General features: G+C 40.0%; 1 protein-coding gene across 1 annotated transcript in view; it reads right to left on the bottom strand.

The window, feature by feature from the left end:
* The window catches only part of SV2C (synaptic vesicle glycoprotein 2C), a 104,966-nt gene extending 83,842 nt beyond the window's left edge, over window positions 1-21,124 (bottom strand). Inside the window, exon 1 of the mRNA XM_026865611.1 lies at window positions 20,422-21,124. Coding sequence (XP_026721412.1) covers window positions 20,422-21,004 — 583 coding nt within the window. The 5' untranslated portion in view covers window positions 21,005-21,124. The remainder of the gene's footprint in view (window positions 1-20,421) is intronic.
* Between the last annotated feature and the right edge of the window lie 6,429 nt (window positions 21,125-27,553).

The raw sequence follows: 27,553 nt of genomic DNA, 5'->3' as shown, positions 1-27,553 counted from the left end.
ACATCCACCCCAGCACCGGCAGTCTGGGTGCCAGGAGGAGCTGTGTTTCAGTGCCAACCACTTCTGAGGCAGCCCGAACTCCTTCGTACGCTGCCAGTATCTCCTTCTCATTTGGTGTGTCATTAGCTTCAGAGCCTTTGTATCCCCGGCTCCAAAAGCCCAGAGGTTGGCCTCGGGTCTCCCCAGGTGCTCTCTGCCAGAGGCTCCAGGTAGGGCCATTCTCCCCGGCTGCGGTGTAGAGCATGTTCTTAACCTCCTGCCCTTCCCGGACTGGCCCGAGGGCTACTGCTTGGGCAATCTCCTGCTTAATTTGTTCAAAGGATTGTTGTTGCTCAGGGCCCCATTCAAAATCGTTCTTCTTACGGGTTACGTGGTAGAGAGGGCTCACAATCAGGCTGTAGTTCGGGATGTGCATCCTCCAGAACCCCACAGCGCCCAGGAAAGACTGAGTCTCCTTTTTAGAGGTTGGTGGGGCCATGGCTGTTATCTTGTTTATCACCTCCATTGGGATGTGGCGACGCCCATCTTGCCATTTTATCCCTAGGAATTGAATTTCCCTTGCAGGCCCCTTAACTTTCTTTTGCTTAATGGCAAAGCCGGCCTTCAGGAGGATTTCAATGATCTTCTTCCCTTTCTCAAAGACTTCCTCGGCTGTGTCCCCCCATACAATGATGTCATCAATGTACTGCAGGTGTTCTGGAGCCCCACCTTTCTCCAGTGCAGTATGGACCAGTCCATGGCAAATGGTGGAGCTGTGGTTCCACCCCTGGGGCAATCGATTCCAGGTGTACTGGATGCCTCTCCAAGTGAACGCAAACTGTGGCCTGCACTCTGGCGCTATCGGAATGGAGAAGAATGCATTAGCAATGTCAATCGTGGCGTACCACTTGGCTGCCTTCGACTCCAGTTCATACTGGAGCTCTAGCATGTCCGGCACTGCAGCACTCATTGCTGGCGTAACTTCATTCAGGCCACGGTAGCCCACAGTTAGCCTCCGTTCACCATTAGGCTTTCTCACTGGCCATATAGGGCTGTTGAAGAGGGAGTGAGTTTTGCTGATCACCTTCTGGCTTTCTAGTTGACGGATCAGCTGATGGATGGGGACCAGGGAATCTCGGTTGGTGCGGTACTGCCACCGGTGCACCATCCTGGTAGCAACCGGCACTCGCTGCTCCTCAACCTTAAGACGCCCCACCACTGAGGGATCCTCTGAGAGGCCGGGTAAGGTGGACAACTGTTCAACCGACTCCAGGGCAGCTACACCAGAAGCCCATCGGTACCCTTTTGGGTCTCTGAAGTACCCTCTCCTGAGATAGTCTGTGCCCAGGATGCACGGGGCATCTGGGCCAGTCACAGTGGGGTGCTTATGCCAGTCCTTCCCAGTCAGGCTCACTTCAGCCTCCAGTAGGGTCAGCTGTTGGGATCCCCCTGTCACTCCGGAAATGCAGATGGATTCAACCCCACTGTAGCTCGATGGCATCAGTGTGCACTGTGCGCCAGTGTCCACCAAAGCCTTATACTCTTGTGGGTCTGACGTGCCAGGCCATCGGATCCACACTGACCAGTAAATCCGATTATCCCTTTCCTCCACCTGGCTGGAGGCAGGGCCCCTCTAATCCTGCTCGTCATCACTCATTTCTTGCAAGAACAATTTACTGGTCCCCTCAAGAGGGTCAGACATAACTTTGGCCATTCTATTCTGCCTGGGGATTTCTGACTGGACACTGGAGCTGCGCTTTTCTTGGAGGACTCCCCTTTTGTGATGGTCTTCACTTTCAGCTGCTCTTCTCGTGCAGCTAGGGCAGCAGTGGGCTGTCCATCCCACCTCCTCATGTTTTCTCCATGGTTGCAGAGGAAAAACCACAGGGTGCCTCGTGGTGTGTGCCTTCTGCTGCTTTTCTCTTGGGTGGGGAAACGTTTACTTCTACTGGCTGAGACATCAGCCCGTGCAGGTGGAATGTAGGACATGTCCTGTTCCATTTTCTGGACCCTCTGAGACAGTTCCTCCACAGCTGAGACCCAGGGATGTTGAGATGAAGGGAGATTTCCCTCATTGCCGGAGCTTGCCAACCACTCCATCCACTGTTAGAGTGTGGGTGTCTGTCCACCAGGACACTATTGCCAGTGCTTTCGAGTGTGCTTCTGGTGCATTCTACAGGAACTTTTGCCACATCAGGTGTGTGAAGGGCCCTGATCTGGGTCCATGGGTGACTATTCATTATTCAGATCACCATAGATCATATTAAACACAGCCAGTTCCCTGAGGTTCTGGATGCCTTTCTCAATACTGGTCCATTTGCCTAGCTGACATAGGATATCATCCTTGTAGGGGTGCCTCTCCCTTTCCCTGAGCAGGAGTTGCTTCCAAAGTCTGAGGGTTTGAGTCTGTCTCCCTATTGCCCTGTCAATGCCAGCATCCTTGGACAAAGATCCCAGCTGCTTGGCCTCTCTCCCCTCCATTTCAAAAGCACTGGCTCCATTGTCCCAGCATCAGAACAGCCAGGTGCAAATCTGCTCACCTCCCAGGCGGCCAAAATCTCTCCACATGTCTTTCAACTCAGTTGGGGATAGAGATTGGATGATCCCCACTGGCCCTTCCTCCTGTTCCCATGATGGGCCTGGCTCTTCCTCATCCCTCACTTTGTGAGCTCACTTTCTGGTATATTTGTTTTTCTGTATCGGGGCCACTGACACTGTCACTGTCTGTCTCTCTGGCTCAGCTGCTGTGCTGGTGGAGGCGACTGATACTGACTCTTCCTGTCCGCCCCGGCCCAGCTGCTGCACCAGTAAATTCACTCTCAGATCCTGCAGGCCTTTCTCCCCCCTGAGGGCAGTGGGTGGTATTAAAGAGGACACGGTAGGCATGTGCAAGTCCCCAACACATTGCAGCGAGTTGTGTCTCCTGGGTTTTGCCAGACTGGTAACACACCCTTTCTAAGCACTCTGCCAGTTTATCAGGGCTCTGCATTTGTTCAGGAGTGAAATTCCAAAGCATTGGGGGTGCCCACCGACTCAGGCCTTTGCCCATCTTTTCCCACACCCCTTGCCACTCACTATTATCTGACCTCGGGGCAGTTTCCGGGCACTGCTATTGTTAGAGAAGTGCCGCATGGCCAAAACCGAAATCAGGCAGGCATTCAGAAATCATTGTGCCACAATCACACTGGCCTGCAGGCTCCAAGGATAACTGAAACTTCCCAAAGCCAAGAGGATCTCTTCCCCTGGCTCACCCATAGAAGGGGTGAGACCCCTAACAACAGCCCAAACGGTAAACAGGTACCGGCCCGCCCCCTTCCATAGTGATAGAAACACATTATAAGAAGTCAGGAGCCAGTATGACAAAACAATCCCCTTTATACATTTTCCAATGACAACAAACACCAGCGCTGGGAACACACACTGGATATAAGGATTAATCCAGCCCCACCACGCAAGCAAGTGGGCCAGAATTGCAAACATTTTCTTATCAAACAGTACAAATACAAACAGAAAAATTACACCCAACAGATTGCTCTAACACACTCTGGTCATGGTCTGTTCCTTTTTGATTCTTATTTCAACCTTCTTGTGCCTCACATTGGGCACCAAAAAAGGCTGTGGTCGTTTTAAGCCCTGCCTGGACTGGAGACCACATTGCTGTTTTCCCTTCCCCACCCTCGGACACAAGTAGGGCACAAACCCTGGGTTGAAATAAGAAGAAATTTAATACAACAGTGTAATAAGCAATCTGAACAGCAACAGTAGCAATGATAACAACAATAAACAGCAATAACAGTAAACAAAATAAAAGACATGCAGAGAAATACCGCAATGCATACAGACAGCCCCATGCTCCCCGTGACCAATGCCACAAAGGAAAAATCTTCCCACGCTGCCACACCCGGACCTGATGACAGCATGGTATGAATAACCGGGCTGGAGATCCCTTCCCCCTCTCTGCTGGGGAAACTTAACCCTATCCTAGCCGAACCAGGACAAAAACATAAATTCCTACTCATTGTGACAAAGGAAGACACTGAATCCCAGTGAAATCCATGAAAAAAAAGACAACCTCCTCTCCTCTTCTAAAATATGCTGAGTTATACAGAAACATTAGTGTTTCCATGAAAGAAAAGAACAAATATTATTTTAATCTAAAGTTTTTAAAATGTTTATTATTTCTAAAAATGTGCTTCTCTAGTATTTACACAGGGAAACAACTCAGGAAAATTAAAGTAAAGGCTACTGAAAATACATAGCATACAATTAATGGCTCAGATCAGTCAAATAAAAAACATAGTCCCTGTGCTCCATCAACAGAAAAAAGAACACAAGCAACTTCTTATATCACTTTCAAACATACCTACAAAACATCTGATAATATTCAATCTGATACCAGTCCAGAAACTTCACATAAATAGAAATCATGTGAATTATATCTGGCTCTCAGACAAAATGATCCTGTTCTGAAACAATACTCATGAACTGCAATTGAGGAACTCAACCATGAAAGTCATGGAAACAGAACTGAAAACAAAGCTGAGCAAAAGTAACATAATATGCAGTTGACCAGTGTAGATAGGAAAATGAAAAAGCAAGTAACTTCACAGTTCTATGTGCAAACCTATTTGTGATCTTCAGCATAATAGGGTAAAAAAACATCATCAGCAACACAAGCAACTCAAATAATATAGGTTTGTGATAATACAACAGACATAATCTGATATTTTATTTATCAAAAGAAAACTGTTGTTAGGTGTGCAAGTACTGTACTTTTAAAGAGAAGACTCATGAATGCAAAGCAAGGATATACGCTAGAAAAAGTACAAAATATTAAATGGAAAAACAAACAAACAAAAAAACCAACAAACAACTTTTTCTTTTTTCCTTTCAAAAGGATCAAGTGAAAATTTTCCATAGAACTGAACTCAAAAAGAGTAGAAACCCGCTATAGAACCTCTAAGATAGTTGGAAGACAGCTGAAAGTAAGTGAATGGGATGTATGACATACTCAGAAAACAGAAAGCACCTAACACAAGACAAAATTTGACAACACAAAATTTTGGGTCAACAAAATTCTAGATGAATATATATGTACAATATATTTGTCTTGATTTAACATTGAGATTGAAGTGGAAAATAGTCTCACGACATGGCTACCCAAACTCATCACCCAGCTGTGCTCATACAAAGGTGAGCCAGGAAGACATTTTTTTGAGGGGGGAAGAAAGGAAAAGGGAGAACAGTTGTGTCCTCCCCATAAAATAAAGAAAATCCACATTTTTTTCTAGGAAAACAATTTGCATACATTTCCAAGTAATGAATCTACACTAGTGTGTGTCTACTCTGAGGGAAATTGCAGAGATGAAAACTCATAGCTGGAAAGGTTTGACTAAAACTTTTCCAGTGCTATAACAGAAATACCATCTATGTGAAAGTCAAAGTGTTCTGCAAAAATCATTTACACATCTTTCATTCATATATTAGTTAACTTTCTGTTTTCCTCTGGCATGCTTGTATTAAACTGATGTGCCTGGCATGACATGTCTACTATTGATTCCTGTATCTCAGGTGTGAGATTTACATACTAAAGTGTCTGTGGTGTAAGGCTCATTTTAATTCCAAGAGATAAAAACATGGCATTTTTGCCTCCATGTTTCCTCTCATTGGGCTAATGAGGCTATTTATGGTTTATGTATTAAATACAGAATAAGGTGATTTAGCTCTAAACTAAAAAAAAACCCACAACATTATCTGTTAATTTCATAAAACGTAATACTTTCTTGGTATGAGACTGTATGCTGTTAAGTCTCCTTACAGTTCCAGGGATGTTCACCTTATAATATATCTAAAATTTACAAAGCAGGTGTGCTGATACATGGGGTTTTTTTACTAATGAAATAATTCTCTGTCATAAAACAGATGAGTTTCCTGTGTACTAGATATTATTTTAATTGAAACACTGTAATAACAAAAGGAGTCATTGCTCCTGCTTTTCCTCAGATCTAAATTAGATAAATTAATAAATACTTAGAAGAAGTTCAGTAACTGCAGAAATTGTGACAGGTAATAGATTACTTGTTAAGATGGGGAATTTTCTTCACAGCTATATTTTCTGATAAAGCAATAAAACAGAGAATATGGTAAACTGGTTCCCTTGCAGTACATTGTCATCATCACTGTTGCTTTGAGAACTTTATCGTGTCAATAACTCTTAAAAATGTGTCACATATTACCAGATCCTCACATCATTTTATTTATTCCATAATAGATTCCTCAGAATAAAAATTAGATCAGAGTTATTCTGTTTTCTTCATTATAATAATTTGCAGACAATATTGGTAGTGATTATTGCAGCAAAGAGCAGCACACCGCTATTTCATACTGCTATTTCTTCGCTAGATAAATCAACAATGCAGAGAAAAAGACCAAAGCATTGCTTCCTTGATACTCACAACAGAAATATTCACTCAGCATTCAAATTTAGCATCATTGGGCTGTAAGAACCACCCAATATGTGGTAATTTTCTTCCCATATAAACAATAGTTTGCAATATGGTAGTTACCAGTATGCAATATATAGAGCATAGACTTTATCAAAAACTCAGGTAATCCCAGGTGATGATGTGAAGCTGTTGACAGATTCCTTAGCTGCTATCACTGAACATACTATTTTCACACTATCTTCTCCTTTGATCCAACAGTTCCCTCTGGTATTAGTGATAAAATCCTAACAGACAAGCTTCAGATAAAACACACTTAGTTAAGATGTCCTAATACCCTAATTCCTGTTTTCTTCCACTGCAGCTGTGAAGGTGTCTCTGGACTTTTCTGCTCTCAGATTTAGATGATAAATCCAATGCACTCTCTGCACATCTCTGAATTGACCCTGTCATGCTAGAAATTGCTGTGACTTTGTAATTTGAAATTCACTTCCATGGAAAACCTGAGAATCAGAATGATTATAAATGCTGCATATGATTGAACAGTGCATAGAACTGTGAAATGTGCTAGGATTAATTAAATTTCAAAGCAAAAAAATATATTTCACTAAAGCATTAAACTGCCCACACAGTCATCTACATTAACCATCTCATTTCATTTCAGAACTGTTAATTTTGGCTACTTGTTTTATTGCCTAACTGTTAATTTATTTGCCTAGTCCTTATTCTGACTCAGAGCAGAAACTGTGAATAGCATCTTTAATTAGTGCTGAATTAAAACAAAAAGCTCAAAGTATATACACCTACATTAATAACAGTTGCATTCAACTCAGCAGATCAGAGCATGGGATACTATCTATCTATGAACTTTGGAAGAGGGGGCAGGTCACTCACGAAGACTATAAAGATGTAGTGAAGTTATGGAGGGAGAATATAGAGAGTCAAAGCACAGCTAGAGCTCAACCTGGCTACAGCTGTTAAGGATAATAAAAAAATATTTCTATAAATTCATTAACAACAAAAGGAGGATTAGGGAAAATCTCCCTCCTTTACTGGATGCAGAGGGAAACATGGTAACTAAGGTTGAGGAAAAGGCTGGGGTGCTCAATGCTTACTTTGCCTCAGTCTCTAGCAGTGGAACAGGCTGTTCCCTGCACACCCAGCCTCGTGAGCTGGGAGATGGGGAGGGGGAGCAGGTTGAGGTCAGCACAGTTGAAGAGGAGGTGGTCAGAGACCTGCTGCATCACTTGGAGGCACACAAGTCTGTGGGAGCGGATGGGTTACACCCGGGGGTGCTAAGGGAGTTGGCAGATGTGCTTGCCAAGCTGCTGTCCATGATTTACCTGAAGTCATGGCTGACTGGGGAGGTCCCATTGGGCTGGAGGGTGGCAAATGTGACACCCATCTACAAGAAAGGCAGAAAGGAGGATCCAGGAAACCATAGACTTATCAGTCTGACCTCGGTGCCATGGAGCAGGTCATCTGGAGGGCCATTAAAAGTCATATAATGGACAACCAGGGGATCAGGCCCAGTCAGCACGGGTTTATGAAAGGCAGGTCCTGCCTGACAAACCTTCTATGACAAGATGACCCGACTGTTGGATGAGGGAAAAGCTGTGGATATAGTCTAACCTGGATTTTTGAAAAGTATTCGACACAGTTCCCCATAGAGTTCTCATATTAAAACTGGCTGCCCATGGCCTGGATGAGCCAATGGTCTGCTGAGTCGAGCACTGGCTGGATGGACGGTCCCAGAGAGTCATGGTCAATGGAGCTAAATCCAGCTGGCAGCTGATCACAAGTGGTGTTCCTCAGGGCTCGGTGTTGGGACCATTTCTGTTCTACATCTTTATTGATGATCTTGATAAGGACATGGAGTGTATCATCAGTAAGTTCGCAGATGACACCAAGGTAAGCGGGAGTGTCGATCTGCATGACGACAGGGAGGCTCTACAGAGAGACTTGGATAGATTGGATTGGTGGCCAATGTTAACGGGATGAGCTTCAACAGGGCCAAGTGCCAGGTCCTGCACTTGGTCCACAACAACCCCCTGCATGGCTACAGGCTTGGGCAGGTGTGGCTGGAGAGCTGTGTGGGAGAGAAGGGTCTGGGGGTTCTCATTGACAACCAATTGAACATGAGCCAGCAGTGTGCCCGGGTGGCCAAGAAAGCCAACGGCATCCTGGCTTGTATTAGAAAGAGTGTGACCAGCAGAAGTAGGGAGGTGATAGTCCCCCTGTACCCTGCACTGATGAGGCCACACCTGGAGTATTGTGTCCAGTTTTGGGCATCTCAATACGAGAGAGATCTTGAGGTGCTGGAGCGAGTGCAGAGGAGGGCAACGAAGGTGGTGAAGGGCCTGGAGAATAAATCCTATGAGGAGCGATTGAAGGAGCTGGGACTGTTTAGTGTGAGGAGGAGGAGGAGAATGCTGAGGGGAGACCTCATCACTCTCTACAACTCCCCGAGAGGACATTGTAGAGAGGTTAGTGCTGGTCTCACAGGTAATTAGTGACAGAACAAGGGGGAATGGCTTTAAACTACAACAGGAGAGGTTTAGACTGGACATTAAGAAAAATTTTTCTGAGAAAGAGTGATCAGACAGTGGAATAGGCTGCCCAGGGAGGTGGTGGAGTCACCATCCCTGGAAGTGTTTAAGGGTTGTTTAGATGAGATGCTGGGGGATATGGTGTAGGGGAGAACTTTGTATAGTCAGGCTGATGGTTGGGATCACTCAATGATCCCAAGCATCTTTTCCAACCTGAATCATTCTGTGATTCTGGATTTTCTCAACTAAGAACTAGTTAATAAAACTTCTCCTACTGAATATATCTGTACAATATTAAAAGTAACAGTTGATTATTTCTCCAGTGTTTAATCAGACATTAACTCTCCTTACTGTGACTATATTCCAATACTGTGTGCTTTGTAAATGGAAGAAAATAACTTTTTTTTTCATTTTACTTCATCCATACAGTGGCTTTTACCACCTCTGTTCCAATGCAGTGAAAGGGTGGGGGAAGAGAAACTATACTGAAAAGCAAATGAACAAAAAAAACTAAACCAAAAAAAATCCCATCCAAACCAAAAACTTTTCACTTGTTTCAGACAAAGACTTTGAATTAGGCCTAACCTCATCAGGAACAGGTTACCAGAATTAATAAAGGTCTGAAACTCACACATCTCCCAAACTGCCTGACAAGAGATATGGTCCACCTCACCTAGTGCACAGTAGCATACAAGAAAAAAGGAAACTTCTGTTTCTAACGGTCCCACATCTACTTTCTGCTTTCCCATTTAGAGTCAATGAAATAGATTAACTAATCCAGTGTCAGAATGAAGAATAACATCAGAATAATCCTCTGTATGGTGCCAATACAGCTGCAGGTGCTTTTTAATTACGTTATTTACAATAGTGCCAGGAGGCACTGTTATAATGTCTAAATGAAAAATTGTTTATATGACTGTATGTATGAATTAATGATCTCCATTTAACAAGACTTGCTAATGGCAACTTCAGAACCAACCTTGAAAATCACCCTGAATTATAGAAAATTAGGAAAATACTTATACTCTGTGAAAATGATCAGGTTTGACAAATACCAGACAAAAGCAACACATGGCACAATAGAGTCATGCATCACATGGGTTATATTAATCCATAATTTCTCAAGTTCATATGAGGCTCTCCACTGCTAACCAGTGTACAGCAAATAATTTCAGTCCAGCTAACATGACATGAAGATATTCACAAATGGGCCACCTTTGCCTATCCTTGAGAATGTAGACCTTTTTTATCCCTATGGATGTAAATTCAGTTTCACTTTACATCATTTTCTTAATTTTTCATCTTTGCATTACTCTCCCAACTTTCTCCAATCCCCTCCAAAAACTCATATAAAAACATCTGTCTGCCTGATAAATGGGTTTCTGTCAGTCTTTGAAGATGTTTTGTGCATCACGTTTATCCTGAGAAAAGCCTACTTGTTAAGAAAAGCTAGAATAACTTTGCATATGTAATGTGTCATCAAAAAACTCTTGGTTTTGTTTCCACTAGCTGGAACAAAAACTGGTAGATGTTGGGTCATTGGTTTAAGAGAGCCAGGGAACAACATTCTACAGTTAGTAGTAGGGAAAAGACCATCTAGAAATCTGAGTAGTAGAGTTGGCCTGGATGTAAAATCTGAGATTCTTCAATTAAAAAAAAAAAAAATATGGACAGAACTTCCCTAAGTTGCCCACAGTTGCAGTCACATAATAAATCTGCAAGTAATTCCCCTTGGCCTCCTGCAGCCTATTAATTTATTGTATGTAAAACTGTAAACCCCTACACTTATCCCCCCCTATCAAGCCTTCCCATTTTGCATAGGGCTGATGAAGTGTTGAAAAATGGGTAAGAATAAATGGAAAACAAAACTGTATTATAAATGTCAGTAAAAAACAGTGTTCTGGACAAACTGTTAACTACCAGTATAGCTGTTCTTAAACAAGTTTTTTGCATGAATAGTTAAAAAAATTTACATATGTCATATTTATATATCTATTCAAGCAGTAACTCAGTATTATTCCTTCATTTAAGTATTTATACTTCTACAGTATAGTGACTTTGATTCTGCATCAGTTATGAAAGTAGTGATATTCCATACACTTGAAACAATATCAAACTGGTACTTCAAACATAGGAACCAGGTGTGTACGGTGAGAATAGATGTACCCATTGCAAGGAAATAATTACATTTGCTGTAAAATGCAGTCAAATTAAGTTAAAAAATAATTTGTGTTCCATACTTTTCAGCACTGACATTCCCTTAAACAAGCCAAAGGTCTGGAATAAGTTTCTACTTTAAACCTTACCTATCACAATATACAACTTGCCTCCAATTCTTCAAAACATAAAGATAAAATGGCAAGTCAAACTTTGAAAGGTTCTAAAATCCTTGATTGATTAAATCCATGGATAAATGGATAAAATGCATAGGAAGAAATTTACTCAGCTGGGACAAAGAGCCATTAAATTGTGTTCGTTCCATGTCTTAATGAAGTTCATTAACACTTTCTCTGTGAAAATATTTTTTCTTCTTGCCAAGAAGCTTATATGTCCTGTTTTTCATTTCATAGCTCAACAGTTGAAAGATGCAAAATTCAGGGCTATAAATATACAAATAATGAAGATCAGCATTTCTATAAATGTAAGCTTGCAGATCATAACTTAACTACGTTGCAGAATTAACCAAACAGGGACTTGGAAGAGAGTGCACTATCACTTTTAAAATGTTCAGTTTGATTAAAAAACTCCATTTGACACATTGATTTAAGAAGCGATGTATCAGCCAGAGATCCCATGGCAGTTGAGAGAGGGAGTAAAAGTGGAGGAGACAGCCAAATTAAATGTGTGAAATCACCATGGCCCTCAGGCTTTTCCTCTGGGAGGCATTTCCTTCTTTTGGCCACTTCTGTAAGATTATAAATTTGTGCAACATAAATGGTAAAATCACTGATCTGTGATGGGATAGGTAGAGCCATGGAAGAGCACGCAGTGCATAAAAAAACAGCTTAGTGATTTAAAACTCTTTTAGACATAGCCTCCGAGACAAAGATTTGAAGATAACTACAAGCGCATAATTATTTAGCTTTATTTTTGTGTGCAAATAAAAAGTACAGACATATGACATGGTGGTAATGCATGTCTGCAAGTGGTTAAATGTACAAGTATCTTACTGGCTACTCGTACAATCTTCACAAGTACATACGTTATCCCGATTACAGGCTGTGTTCTTCATAATTTAAATAAAAGCAGGTTTCCCAATATCCATGGTACTCACTGAATTCAGCTGAAGCAAGCATAGTTTAATCCTTGAAGAAACATTATATCCTGGCAACTAATGTCTTACTCAAAAAGTGACCTACTGTTTTACTAGCTGTATGTATACTGATTGATCTCTGACATTATTCCCAGGTATACAAGTGTAGTTAGGTACATTCGACTAAAAAAAGTAATAAATATTACATCACTTAGATAGCTTTCAAAAGATGAGTTGTTAAAACAGTATTTGCCTGTGTTGAAAATGCATACAGACATCAAGGCTCTGAGCTATGAACCGCAATGCAGTCATTTCATGTTGTTTTGTATTGAGTGTATTACTCAGGTTAAAACTGCATGACTGAAACTGGGTATTGAGCCAAGGAAATATTATATTCAACCCGGGCTAAATGGTGAACCTCTAAAATCAAAGAAAAAACCCTATAAGTTTAAGTGTCCGATAGCCTGTATATCTCAGTAAAGCTGCATGCAGGAACACAATGGAAGAGGAAAAACGCTTGATATGGTGGTACAGTTCTCCCTGTTAGCACAGCCTTAAATAAGGTAGTTTAGGAACATCATCCTCAGAAAAGGAGAGCAGCTGTGACCCACCTTAAATATTGGCTTATAACGGGAGCCTGCAACAGTGCAGAGGACTGAATACACTGCATTTCATTAATCGTTCAAATCTGTTCTCCCAGTTCCTGTGTTGGGTTTAGTCCAGTTCATAACAGACAAAAATGACACTGCACACTCTCTCCACTGTTCCTTTCTTCCCCTCAGAAAAAAGAAACAAATATAACCACTATCTCCACCGGTACACATAATGTAGCTGCTTAGAATGGATGAGGATCTGTCTCTTAATTTTTCTCCCTCAAATAACTGTGTTTGGAAGGCAAGCAGAAAATGCACTGCAGTAGGAGTACCCTAATAATGTCATTGCAAGGAAACTGAACTGTACCAGAAGTGAAGAGCATTTTTATTTCTGGCATCTCCTTCTGAGGAAATTAGTCATTAATCCTATACACCAGTTTTCACCTTGATCCAGCATATTTCAAAGACTGAAGCTCTATTTCTAAATCTTTCATCGCTGCTAAAGATTTAATACCAATATTAACTGTATGTGCAATAGGCTCTCATTGTTAATTCAGTGAGATTCCTTGCACTTTAAGGTCTGTTACAGTTTCAGCAAGTATTCTTAACCTAGACGCATTTTTTTGTGAATACAGCAATTCTCAGACACATATATAAGTACCTAGCATTTTTCCATCCATGCTCTCATCAGTAAAATTTATATCATGGCCAAGAGTCCACATTAAAAAGTTAGTTCTGAATCTCTTCCTCTATCCCTGTGGATATTCTAAAATAATATTTTAAAATTCCTTATTCTAAAATGATCTTTAAAAAAGGACTTCAATATGCTTTCCATAACAAAAATATAGATCCTCCTTTGTAAATTTGAGCTCTATAGCAGCATATTTACTAGCTGCACATAACTGTAAAATACAGAGCAGCAGAGCCTTGTTTTCCTTTATTTTATGTCATTTGTAGTCTATTATGTCATCACAAATCTGGTACCATGCTAATAACTGGAATATAACCAAAAGACACTCACCTTCTCCTACTCTGTACTATGCAGGAACACACAATAAATGTCACCTGTATCTAATGACCTATAGTAATATTTAACAAAGAGAACAGTGCCTACTTACAGCAACAGGAGTTTCACTCACTGATGTGTAGGTTTTGTGATTATCTATTAATATTAATACCTTTTAATAAGTAAAGTATCAGATATATGGGTAACTGTGTCTCCTGCATGGAGAAATCATGCTGTCAAATTTAAGTATCATTGAAATTGAGTAGATAAGAGAAAACCATAATGCCTGAAGTAGATTTTGGTTTGAAATAAAGTCTTAAATATCTGAATTTTAACAAGAAAATCAGCTGCTCAGTATTATAGTTCCCCAGTTTTCAGTCTTTGAATTCTGGGCTTGGCCCTGAAGATAGGATTTCATTTAAGCCACAAGTATAACATAACCTAGCATAAATGAGGCTGGTTAAAACTGTTTTAATGAATTCACAAACAGGAGTAATCTTAATTGATAATTAAGATCAATATATTTAGTTTTCATGGCCTTTTTTCAAAACCTAAATATATATTTATTTACAATTGGCAAACAAAAAATCTTGTGATAAAATGTTTTCTTAATTAGCTAAGACAAAATCTTTAGCTTCCATATTAAATCATAACCCCCCCCAAAAAGATTAACAGTCCCAAGAAAGCTCCTCTTTCCCTCCATATCACAATGTCTCTAGGTATCCAGCCTACACAGAGAATTTATAGCTACTTAATAATTGGGAACACAAAGGAATTCCACAAGCACTGAACATCAAAGAAAACTCCGCATAAAATTTTGCTTAAGATCATTTTAGTTTAAACATCCACAAGGAGAGTAATTTCTCTAAAAGGGAAGTTTGTTGTTTCAGCAACAAGTTACATGATGGAAATCTATCGAAACATGCAAACGAGAAACCACAGTCTGAGCATAACAATGTGATTTCAGATTTTTCCATATGTTTATTTCTTTAAGGATGTGTGTGAGGTGTCTAGGCACGTTGGAGAATCCCACTAGGCATGTAGATACCTGACAATTTACAAAATGATCCTGTCAGAATCAGGTCCTGCAGTCCTTTATTCACTGACATTTTTGTCGCATAGTCCCAGATTTCTGCCAGATACAGATAAGATCCATACAGGCTGAGGGGAAGAACAAATAACTGAAGCTATATGATCTTGCCCAAACAGATTTAGACCTTAGTCTGTGTTTAAACCAGCAAGCCTGCGTACAATCCATTAGCTCAGAACACTCTTTCCTTTAGAAGTTTAGTCAAGTCTAACAACCACAACATCAACCCTGCTTGTAACTTCTGACCTCCTGTAATCCTCTGAGAAAAATTTGACTCCACCTTCTCTATAGCCCTCCTTGATTACATCACCAAACAGTACAGACAGATCGCCTATTAGACCTCTTTTTTTTCCAAGCTGAACAAGATCAGTTCCTTTTGTTTCTTTTTATATGCCATGTACTCCAGCCCTCTAATCAACTTTCTAGTTCTTTACTGGAATTTCTCTTATTTGTTAATCTCTTCAGATGGCTCCACAACAGGATGGAGAATCCCACACATGGCCCCACTGTGTTGAGAATGGAAAATAATCACTTCCCTTTACTTACTGGCCACTTGTGCCAGTGCAGCCCAGAATGTGGTTTGGCTTCATTACTGAAAGGCATTGCTGACTTAGGTTCATTTAATTTCTTACTAGAAGCCCTAGATCCTCTTCTGCGGAGCTGTTTGCTACCTAGCAGGTCAGGGCTTATTCTACAGTAGTCATTTCAGAGAATCATAGTATGTTTTGGGTTGGAATGGACCTAAAGATCATCTAGTTCCAACCTCCCTGCCATGGGCAGGGATACTTTCCACTAGATCAGGTCACTCAAAGCCCCGTCCAACCTGGTCTTGAACAATTCCAGGGTGGGGCATCTACTATTTCTCTGGGCAGTCTCTTCTAGTGTTTCACCATCCTCACAGTAAAAAATGTCCTCCTTATACCTAATCTAAATCTACCCTATTTCAGTTTAAAACCATTACCCCTCATTCTATCACTACAGTCCCTGACAAAGAGTCCCTCTCCATCCTTCCTGTAGGCCCCCTTGGAGTACTGGAAGGTTGCTATAAGGTATCCCTAGAGCCTTCTTTTCTCTAGGCTGAACAACCCCAACTGTCAGCCTGTCCTCATAGAGGAGGTGCTCCAGCCCCCTGACCCAATTGAGCAGGTCTGTGTCCTTCTTATGCTGGGGACCCCAGAGCTGGACACAGTACTCCAGGTGGTGTCTCATGAGAACACACTAGAGGGGCAGCATCACCTCCCTCAACCTGCTGGTCATGCTTCTTTTGATGCAGCCCAGGCTACAGTTGACTTTCTGGGCGTGAGTACACATTACCAGCTCATAGTTATTTTTGCATCCACGACTAATCCCAAGTCCTTCTCCTCAGGGCTGCTCTCAATCCACTCTTTGCCCAGCCTGTATGTGTGCACGGAATTATCCTGACCCATGTCTAGGACCTTGAACTTGGCCTTGTTAAACTTCATGAGGTTCACACAGGCCCACCTCTCAAGGTTGTCCAGATCCCTCTGTATACCCTTCCTCCAGCACATTGACTGCACCACATAGTTTGATGTGGTCTTCAAATTTGCTGAGGGTGCACTCGATCCCACTGTCCATGTCTCCAACAAAGGTGTTAAACAGTGCCAGTCCCAATACCAACCCCTGAGGAATGCCTCATGTCACTTGCTCTCCGCTTGGACATTGAGCTATTGACTGCAACTCTTTGAGTTCTGTCCCAGGTAAAGGACCAGTATTTGCCATTGACAAATTTCATGGAAGGTATTTGTTGAATATAAAGTTGTTGCAAAAGATCAGTGCAAAATCAGAATACAATTAAGTAGCAAAGATCTGACAATCCAGTACTTTTTAAACTATGGTGGGAAAAATTTCACTAATCATCTGGTTTTCTTAGCAGAGTTTATAAGCACTTTGCATCAACTGCTGAATCTCTGGGGAGCACTTCCTTCAATGTAAGAGAAAAGACTATCCGGATTAGAATTATGCTGGGTTATATTCAGATATATTTAGGTTTTAAAACAGAGTAGACATAGGAATCATTGCATTAAACCAGCTAATATGCAGATTTATAATCATTGCAGAAGTGGTAGGCATATGCCTGTTGTCCCAGACTGAAAACTAGTTCAGCCCAGAAGACCTAGTTAACATCTCTGATACCCTTCCTACAAATATTATACAAAATATGATTATTAAATTCTGATAATATCAGAGAAAACTCTGTCATCAAGACATTATTTTACACTAATGTGGCATTTCAGAAAAATCGTTTTACAACTGAGACAATGAGTGTTTTTTCAATGACAAATTAAGATGTTCTTAGTGTGTTTCTTAACAGTCTAGAAAATTGCCTGGAAAATAAATACTGTATATGTGTACCAATTCTGCCTTGTAACTCCTAGCACTGATCCCATGACTTTAGTATTTTAATAATATTAAAGCCTTCTGGATTATGGAATTATAATAATGAAAAAAAGAAATAGTGTGCCTGTCTGGAAGACCCCTGTTAGGATGTAATTATGATATGAAATCAAAACAGCAAAATAATTGAAATGCATAGCTCTAAAGGGCCTAGTTATGATCATATAAAAATGCTTTCACTAAGCAGTCATTGCCATGATAAATATTTTGTGTGAATTGAATTAAGGTTATGCTGTCTGCAAAGGCTGTATATCTACACTGGTTATAATCAATATGTACATCAGAATACTGATGAATTGCAGCCTACACTATATTTTTAATAACAATGGGCAAGTAATATAATTTTTGTGAAATTAGTGATATTACAAAAGGAAGATACAGGGATAACCATTATATCTATATTTTAGGCATGAGAATAAACTGCTTGCATACCTAAGCCTTGTAGAGTTGTTTCCTTAACTTTGTCAGTGAGTGCCATTTATATACACACCACATATATATCTGTGAGGAATTTTACAGCTTCTATACCAAATTTTAGTTAAACATTAACAGAGCATCATAAGAAGTCCAGTAACAGCAAAATCCTCAACTCTCTTCTTGACATGGGTCAGACCTTAACAGGTGGCTGTGTATCCCTATGGCCACCTACATCTGTGGGGACAATAGTCCCCAGTCCCAATTCCAGACACCTCCATAATGCTTACAGAAACTGTTTAAATGAAATGCTATTTTTAGAAAATATGGTATATTTGCCCCAAAATTTCAATTCTATATAGCAGGTGTAACAAAGAGCATTATGGCCATGCCCTCCACACTCATAGCTTGACTATCAGAGAAGCCAGGATTAATGAAGTGTTCAGAATGTCTTAATTATAAAAAGATCATTTTCCCAGTTCGTGTAAATGGAAGAAACTGCATATGCAGATCAGTTAGCTACTGAACATGTAAGCGTCATGAAGCTACCTCTTAATGTTGCATAACTTTCTTCTTTTCCTTAACCCCATTTGAATTTATTGCAGAGAGATTTGGCGGCTACCCTTATATTGATATCATCCTGGAGAGCAAAGACAACTTTGACCATTCAGTTTGTTGGGAGAGTGCATGTGGTAAAACAAACAGGGTTATCAGTAAATAAAAACTGGGGTTAAGAGCCAATATTTTTGTTCCAGCAATTGAGAGGACTGCTAAAAATTGATTAGTAATTTAAAGATGTCCTCATCTGCCAAATACTGAATAACAAAATCACATTAAAAGCAAGCTGGGCATACAGTGCTTTTATAAAATGTATTCTGTGTTATCTGCACTGACACAGTAACATTTATCTAGAGATACCTTTTTGGGATGTTTCTCTTCTTTCTCTCTACTCTTTGAATTACTTACAGAGCTCCAAAATAGCTATAGACAAGTTTATGAACCTTCTTTCTGTAAGAAGTAGGTCTGAAAACTCAACAGTCCAAGCATGACAAATAAGATATTTGTAAATTTGTGTAAACAAGCAGTACCAAACAGATTATTTGCATGCAACCTCCTTAACCATAAAAACTTAGATAATTTAATTTCTTTTATTAGAAATTTAATCACTGCATTGTACAAATAGGCAGAGTAGTTAATTTCTAACAACAAATGGTCAAACAGCAAGGAATGCTTCAAAGGACCCAGCCATCTGAGAACTCAGCTCCCATTTCCACTCATGATCCTCTGACACAGAGGGAGGCTTAGAGATATAGATGAGAGTGACTATGGTCCGCTTTACTGAAACTGCCAGTAGAGTCAATACAGAGACAAACTGCTAGTATCAGTATGTCAGGAATCCAATCTCTCGTGGGCTTAATGGTCTACCGAGAAAGCTTCTGTGTTATTTAAATAGCACAATTAGTGCTATTTAAAATTCTAAATATAATTTTGAAGCAGTTGGTATCTTAGGGTCCTTCTAACTGATAATGAGCAAAGGAATAAAAACAGGAAATGGAGCTAGGTTAAAATGAGACTGTTGCAACAGAATATGTGCTGTAAAGACGCAGGGAAAGAACAGTACATCTGCTAGAAGACCAAGGTTCCTAAATATTTTATAAGAAGCCATCCTTTTCTGTAATAGTCTGGGTCCTTCAGGCCAAAGCTGCTTATCTACACACATACATTCAATTTGCTGCAACATCCCAAGCCCCCATGCTTCTACCTCCCCTCTTCCTTGAGGAACCATGTTCACACTCTTTTCTCCACAGCCCTGCCTCATGCCTTCCTTCATCTGCTGCGCCTGGGCATGCGCAGCAAGGGCAAACATGGACATGCCAGCAGCACTATTGCTCTCGCCAAGTCACACAAGGCTGGCTCAGCCTGCCTATTTGTTGCACTGCAGGAGAGAAGAGGCAGCAGGATGAGACACAGACCATCCCCATCAACTCCATGGACACAAAAAGCATAACCCAGGCTCATCTTCAGTCATTTGTCCCCCTAACTTCTGTCCCCACACCCAACTCAAAATAAACATTATACTTTTTGGATGGCTAGGGAACAGTCACTGGGATAAAAGGAATAAAAGACAAAAAGAGGGAAAAGTCTAGACAACATTTTCCCTGGATTTCCTGCACTTCCCAGATTGGATTCCACCTCACCATTGGGAAGACTCCCGTACAGTATAACAATGTTACTGGATAGTTGTATAATCTGCTCTTTATTACACCTGTACAAATCCAGGAGACTTCCAGCACTCTAACTGTGGTTTGGTTGATTTTGTGTGGTGGTTTTTTGTTTATTGCTTGTTTTGTTGTTTTTTTTTTTTTTTTAAATTAGTTTATCTGAATGTCTACTCTTGTATAGAGAAGAAAATGTATCCTTCTCCTCTTAAATTTTACTTTACAGTCTTCCGCTTTACTGATTTATTTATACTGACTGATTGAAAAATACAACAATTATCTAAAAAATGAATTTATAATCTTCATTAAATCCATATTAGCTGTTAAAGCACTTTGTGAATCTTATTTATATTCAATACAAACATATTTTTATATAAGCATTGGTGTTGATGAACACATATTTAGCTGTACTGTAAGCAACACTTGTAATAGCACAAAGACAGAGCAAAACTTTACTCACCAAGCCATCCTGATCCAGAATTCGGTATACACATATCTGTTTCAGCACTGGGTAACACAAATCCAACTACAAAAACTTCAACCCCATCAGCCATTAGCGCCATTCCCAACACAAAGAAGAGGGCCCACTGGAAACGACCATGTCCACATTCTTGTATTATCAGTTCATACTGCTGTGCTAGCTCTTCTTCATCAGCTTTCCTCTCTGTTTCCAGTTCATGACGATCCTTATATTCATCATGCATAGGCTGACCTAAGGCCGACATACCATCCTTGCCCTGCCCCATGTTGGGGATTCCCTGATACTCCCCTTCATAAATTTCATCATCTTCATCATGCCCTTCAGTTGCTTCACTTGATCCTTCATCATCATTAACTTCTACACCATAATTTCCTCCTTGGACATAGTAATCATCATCATCATCTTCCTCATCCTGGAATCGGTTATAGGACCTCTGTGTGTAGCCATCCTGAGCTTTGTCAACAGCTTTATTCACTTTTTTCACTGCTTGTCTCTTCACCTCTTTGGCAATATCTTTTGCCCCTTTCACTAATGAAGTCCTATCTTTGTATGTTTCCTCCATCTTGTTTGTATTAAAGAAGGACTGCCGTTATGTTGCAGAGGGATCTGCTGAATACTGTTTAGAGTATGTATTGTGTATTGGACATCAGTAGAAAAAGCCCGAGTATATGTGAAATTTTCAACCTGCAAAATATGAGAGAGAAAAGTTTATACTCCACTCCTTCTTAGTTGCATCTTCACACTGATACAGTACCATACCAAGTCTTCATTTAAGCACTGAACACCACAGTTCAGGGCTTCAAATATATAAACCTGGATTTTCTTCAGAGATGCAAATATCCTCAGTTACAAGGAAAATACTCTGAAGAGAAATCTAACATCTCTACCATTTTTCAGAATGACATTTATTACACTCTAGTCTTTCAATGGATACCAGGTTGTATTCTGACAGAAAACAAGCAATTTCATGCACCATACATCATATTGACCCTGTCTGTATTGTCGTTCCCCATTTGAACTCCATTCTGTGTAATAGAAGCCTACAAATATTAGCTTTTTCCCTCCATGAGTTACCATGAAATATCTGTCCTTTGTCCACTTACACAGATCTTGTAGGGAGTTAATATTCCTGAGATCTGTACCAGTCTCTCAAAGCTGACTGAACCTGGCCAGTGCATTTGCACAGAGTCTTAGCAACATATAGTCCCATCCTAAAAATAAAATAACTGCAGGTAACTGGGTGGATGGCAGTGGTGGCACTTTGGAGATTCCCAGTAGCTAAATTGTGGAGAGACACATCCCTCACTTCCTTGTCCATAGTGACAGTAGAGGCAGCCTGGAGCAACTGTATACCATCAGCTAATTCTCCCCAGCGTGTGTTAGTCAGGCACAAGCTCACACCAGTCTAGCTGTGTGAAAGCACCACGTCAATGTGTCCCAGTAATTCTCCCTGTTCCCCTGCTGTACCTTTCCATCTCTTCCTTTACTCAGCTCCAGGATCACAAATACAGACACAATGAGTCAAGAGCAACTTGCTTATTTGACCAAAGGCTAACCATTCTCTTCTTTTCTGGGCAGTTTTCAGATGTATCAGCAAGGCAATCTGCTCATCACACATCTGTACGATCACTAGGGGTAGCAGAAACAAATGGCATCAGTGCGCAAACAGAGGGAGGGAGAAAATGCAGGATCCTTCTTTGGCAACAGTTCATAGTTAAAACAGCTGAAATCAATTATAAAACTGCACCATTTCTCATGTGGTGGTCAGTGCAACCAGACTGCAGAAGCCTCACCTCTGGGTGAAAGCAGGCTAAAATTTCTGTAGCAGTGCTTTCAAGGAAATACTGCCTGCTTCCAGCTTGGGGGAAAGGTTATTTTAAACCATGATCGTTTTCATTATTATTTTCCAGCATAACCTCAGAAAAAGCTGCAGTAGTACAACTAAGGAGGCAGCAAGGTATAATGCAGGAGAAAGAATAAATGGCTAGAATTTTCTGAAGCAAAGCCTATTCCCCTTGCTAAAGTAGTGTGAATGGCACTGAGAGCTCCGTGAGAGAAGTCCAGGGTAGTGCTTTGAGAAGCTGTACTTTACTCATTCAGTTGGAAACACTGTTCTCAGAAGTATATTCCAGACATCAGTTTTAAAACTGAAACTATTTTGAGTGATATGAAGAGTTACAGACTGCATTACATAAACTGAGTACATGAGGTACTTCTGATAAAAGAAAACCAACCCCATTAATCACACAGACACGCAGGTAATATAACTTAAGAAGCTAAAAGATATTTCCCTAGACATTTTTATAATGACTAGAGAAATTCACCTATAGTGAAAAACATCTTTTAGTCCTTCCTCTAGAATAATTTAATACACTGAATGTTTCTCAAAGAAATCAGATGTGATGGTACTATGCAACTACTCAGTGCAAACTGAAGCATTTACTGGAGGGGAAATGCAGCCTTAGAAAAGCCAGGATGTAATATTTATGACTGAAAACTGTAGCCTGATTTTATGTACATGATGATGCTTCTAAGTAGGTCATCCTGGTGAATCTTTTATGCTAAGACAGTTTCTCTAATTACAGCTTTTCTGTTTCCAAGGTGCTCCTTAGAAGTTATTGTGTACTGAGTTAGGCATCTGATCCTTACCCTTACCTGTGACTACAGTACCTAGTAGCTGTTACTGAACATGCAATGCATAAAAACATTCACTGGGCCCACTGTAGCCTTTTACAAATACTTTCAAGAGCTTCATGAATTCCTAACATGGCATTTCAGATAACTTGGGGACCTAGTATAGCATGTTTCCTGCTTTCCTTTTGAATTTGTAAGCCCTTGTCTAAGAAAAAGAAAATACTAAAAAGCATTTTTTATTTAAGTTGATGCCTTTTAAAATGCACATTTTAACAAGCATTTTGATTCTGGTTTAATTTCTGGTTTGGTACGTTCATTTTTTACTAATCAATGTCATTTGCATGGATACAATACTTTTGTTTCTTCTCAGTTTATCTGTTACTCCAAGTTAGTCTTCATCTGAGGGTATAAACTTGTGTTAGATCATAGCTACTTCCAATTATACTACTGTGATGTGTCAAATTATTTTATTTCCCAGTGAAATATAATATACCTGAACTATGTAAACTCACAATCAGAAGATGCTTTTTTTCGTGCATGTCCTCTCAGTTTAAAAAAAAAACAACAACAAAAAACAGGTGAGAAAAAATAGAAAACTATTATGCACTGCTGTGTCAAGACAAAAAACAATGGTATTCAAATTTTACTAAAATTCTCCAACAATTTTTATATGGTACAGTTGAAATAACACAAAGGCTGCAACCCTAAAGTCACCACCGCCCTGAGCCACATGCAGAGGTACAACCCATACTTGTAGTTATTGGGATACCTGCAAACAGCCTCCCCATCTCTTCATGCACAGACCTGTTCTAGAACAGCTGTTCTTTTATTGTTCCAGGGCAGTACTTTCTTCAGTATGTCCTGATAAAGAATAGATACCTCAGTAAGAAGTATTTATTTATAATAAATAAGAGCTGGCACCAAAACTGGTGAGAATGGGATTATTTTTAGGTAACATTAGCAGATTAACAGATAAACTTCTATAGTCTAAGCAACTTTTCTTTCTCTCATGTAGAAAGTCACACACCAAGGCGGCAACGTAGTTATATCTCACGCTGAAGTTGCCAAAGCCATGTAAATCACTATAAGGCTGCAGTGCCACCAACAGTGGCAGTCCCCAATCCTCTCCCAGTTCAGATGGCATTCTCACCACTTGCCCTATACCAGCACTTTTCACTACTCATCTTAAGTGCAGCCACAGAACACATACACAAGATAAGCCTGGGAATTCATTAATCTAGTACTCGTCAAAGATCCTGAGCTCAGCAGAGATGAGTGCTTCACGGTACACTGCAATCTCTCCCTTCCCCTTTTATTCCTTTCCTTCCTCATTAAACCGCCAGAAGTAACTGTTTCTCTCTTTGAACTGTATGTTCTACCTGTCTAGATTGTCTTAAGATATTTAACTAATTTACCTAATTAGAATAAAACCAGAAGAATTGCTTTTGACTTGTTTTTGCTTGAAATTTGACAACCTTTATCAGAAAAAATGTACATCAGCCATTAACAAAAAATACTGTCACTGTCTCTTAGGGCCTTAAAGTATCACCAAAACTAAATAATTCTACTAATTATTTTCTCACACTGTCTTTGATCGCAGGCATAATTATTCCTCACTTACTGTTGGATATATAAGCACAGAATCAGGATCTGCAAAAGTTCTGCTTAAAGCAGTACAAACCCCAAAATCCAATGGTACAATGAAATCAAATCACATGTGTATGTAAGATAAAAAATGAAAAACTCTGTCCAGTGAAAATCAGGAAATCTTAACTGAATCATCTGTGATAAAAATTCAATAATATAAGAATGAATTCTCCTTTAACCAAGGGAGCCAGAGTAGAAAATGATAGGTGCAAAGTTAGAAAGTGGGATATTCTTCATTTTATACTTGCACTATATTACTTTTCCCTGCATTACTTCTATGCTCTAAATAACTTTCAAAGAACATCCTGAAGGAGAGTGCCACAATGCTGATAATTCTTATAAGCACCATTATCCTTTTAAACAGAGACATAAACATGTCTAGTTCAGCTGGCCAGCATTAAACACAGTCAGCTTTCTAAACCTCTCTGATCCACAGTTCCACCTAAGGTCACAATCTGGATTAAGGATTCATCTATGGTCCACACTCCCTTATTAAGATCTTTTCACACTTTTTTTTTTGACCTAAAAAATAGTTTTATTACTGGCAGCAAGGGAAGATGCTATCTACTCTTGTAATACTTAGCAACCCAACTAAGTCTTTAGAAGTAGATTCAGCTCAGTGTCCCCCCCTCAACAGCAGAGCTAGACAGTGTTACAAAACTGAAATAGTCCTATCTATTAATTAAATTACAGCAGCAAAATTGTAAAGACTGTATAGCTGAGTAAGCCTTTCCTTTGATTTATTTTTTTAATCAGAAGTTTACTAGGAAAAGGTGATTGAAAAAAAATAGGATATACTTTGGAATTTCTTGTTATCATTTACACAGTAAACTAATAACAGAGAACAGCATATACAAAGAAAATAACTTTACTAATATTTTTTTTTTTAAAAATCAAATGCTAACTAGTTGCTTTGCCTTTGTACTTAAATACTTTGTACTCAAATACTGGAGTTTCATTTGCTTTCATTGGTTTTACGATCAGTCTGATCACTATCTGGCTACTTGTTGTTTTTACATGGCAAACACTGAAAAATTCATTCTCATGAAAGGCAAGGCAGGATCATTGCAATGCTCTTCCAATAGTGTGGTTTTAATTTTGCACTTTGAACACCCTTCCATGCTTCCTGTGGACCTCTTAAATGAGCATTTTCAGGATCTATGTTGAGTGGTGGTTATTGAAATGCACCAACTTATTCAATAGGTATTGACAAGAATCAAGCAAGGAGAAATTTCAGCCAAACTGGATGACATAAACTGAGCCTCTTCAGTGAAAGTTAATGAGATTGCATAATGTACCCACACTACCTGCAATTACTACCTAAATCTTGGGGAAGCTGAAATTTAATTATTGTCAAAATTTTCATTTTAACCAAACACTCTTAAACCTATTTCTGCACTTTTCAGACTGTCATAGTAAAAGAAAATTTTATTTCCCACTGGAGCTCAAAGCTATCCCCCTTCTCATATCTACTTCTCTTGAAAATTCACTTTCTTCATCAGGGTATGTGCATCCAAAATGTTTTGTACTTCTCAGTTGTCAAAATCACAGTGAAAACAATCATCCTGCGTTTCAATAGTGATGGAATAGCATAAAGCAGTTTACACTGCTCAACACTGCCAACCAAAAAAAACCACAAAAAACAAATCAAACAAACAAACAAACAAAAACAAAAACAAAACAAAACAAAAACAAACACAAAAAAACCACACCAAAAAAACGTTAACCAGCACTTTCTTTCTTGTTATCTGCCATAGTCATGTTTGCTGCTGCACAGAAAGCAGACAAGAGTAGCCTCTGAAAGTAAAAGCCCACCAGCTGTCAAGAATGGCTCAAGAACAAAAGAAGACATAAAAGTAATTCCCCTCAAAATGGAAAAGACAGAAAAACTGGGGATAGATACCTAGAAAAATGTGTTTTATAAGTGCCAAGTCTGAACTGAAGTTCTCAGAATAATAGCCAAGGAGTCCTGCCCTGAAAGAAAAATAGTAAAATAATGCATTGAAGAAAGTCTCCAGGGAATAAGCCTGCACATGCAACAGGACAAGCCTCAACCACTCAAGCAGCCCCTTCGAAAATAACTCTATACAAATCTATAATGCCCAGGCACTATGAAACAGCAACCATAAAATCCTAGACTGACAAATGCCAAAGCGCAATGCTGAAGCTTAGGAAGAAAATGGGAAGATTGAAGGATATACTGTAGGGCAAGCTGTATTACAAACTGGAACTATGTACATTTCACAGAATAACAGAATCATTCAGGTTGGAAAAGACTTTGGGATTATTGAGTCCAACCACCAGCCCAACTCTACAAAGTTCTCCCCTACACCACATCCCCCAACATCTCATCTAAATGACCCTTAAACACATCCAGGGATGGTGACTCCAACACCTCCCTGGGCAGCCTATTCCACTGTATGACCACTCTTTTTCTGAAAATATTTTTCCTAACGTTCAATCTAAAACTCCCTTGTTGCAGTTTAAAGCCATTCCCCCTTGTTCTGTCACTAATTACCTGTGAGACCAGCACTAACCTCTCTACAATGTCCTCTCGGGGAGTTGTAGAGAGTGATGAGGTCTCCCCTCAGCATTCTCCTCCTCCTCCTCACACTAAACAGTCCCAGCTCCTTCAATCGCTCCTCATAGGATTTATTCTCCAGGCCCTTCACCACCTTCGTTGCCCTCCTCTGCACTCACTCCAGCACTTCAAGATCTCTCTCGTATTGAGATGCCCAAAACTGGACACAATACTCCAGGTGTGGCCTCACCAGTGCAGGGTACAGGGGGACTATCACCTCCCTACTTCTGCTGGTCACACTCTTTCTAA

This window comes from Athene cunicularia, assembly GCF_003259725.1.
Source record: "Athene cunicularia isolate RWA chromosome Z unlocalized genomic scaffold, athCun1 chrZ_part1, whole genome shotgun sequence".
Taxonomy (NCBI): domain Eukaryota; kingdom Metazoa; phylum Chordata; class Aves; order Strigiformes; family Strigidae; genus Athene; species Athene cunicularia.
Note: the sequence above shows the minus strand (reverse complement) of the source record. Positions and strands in the feature narration are given on the sequence as shown.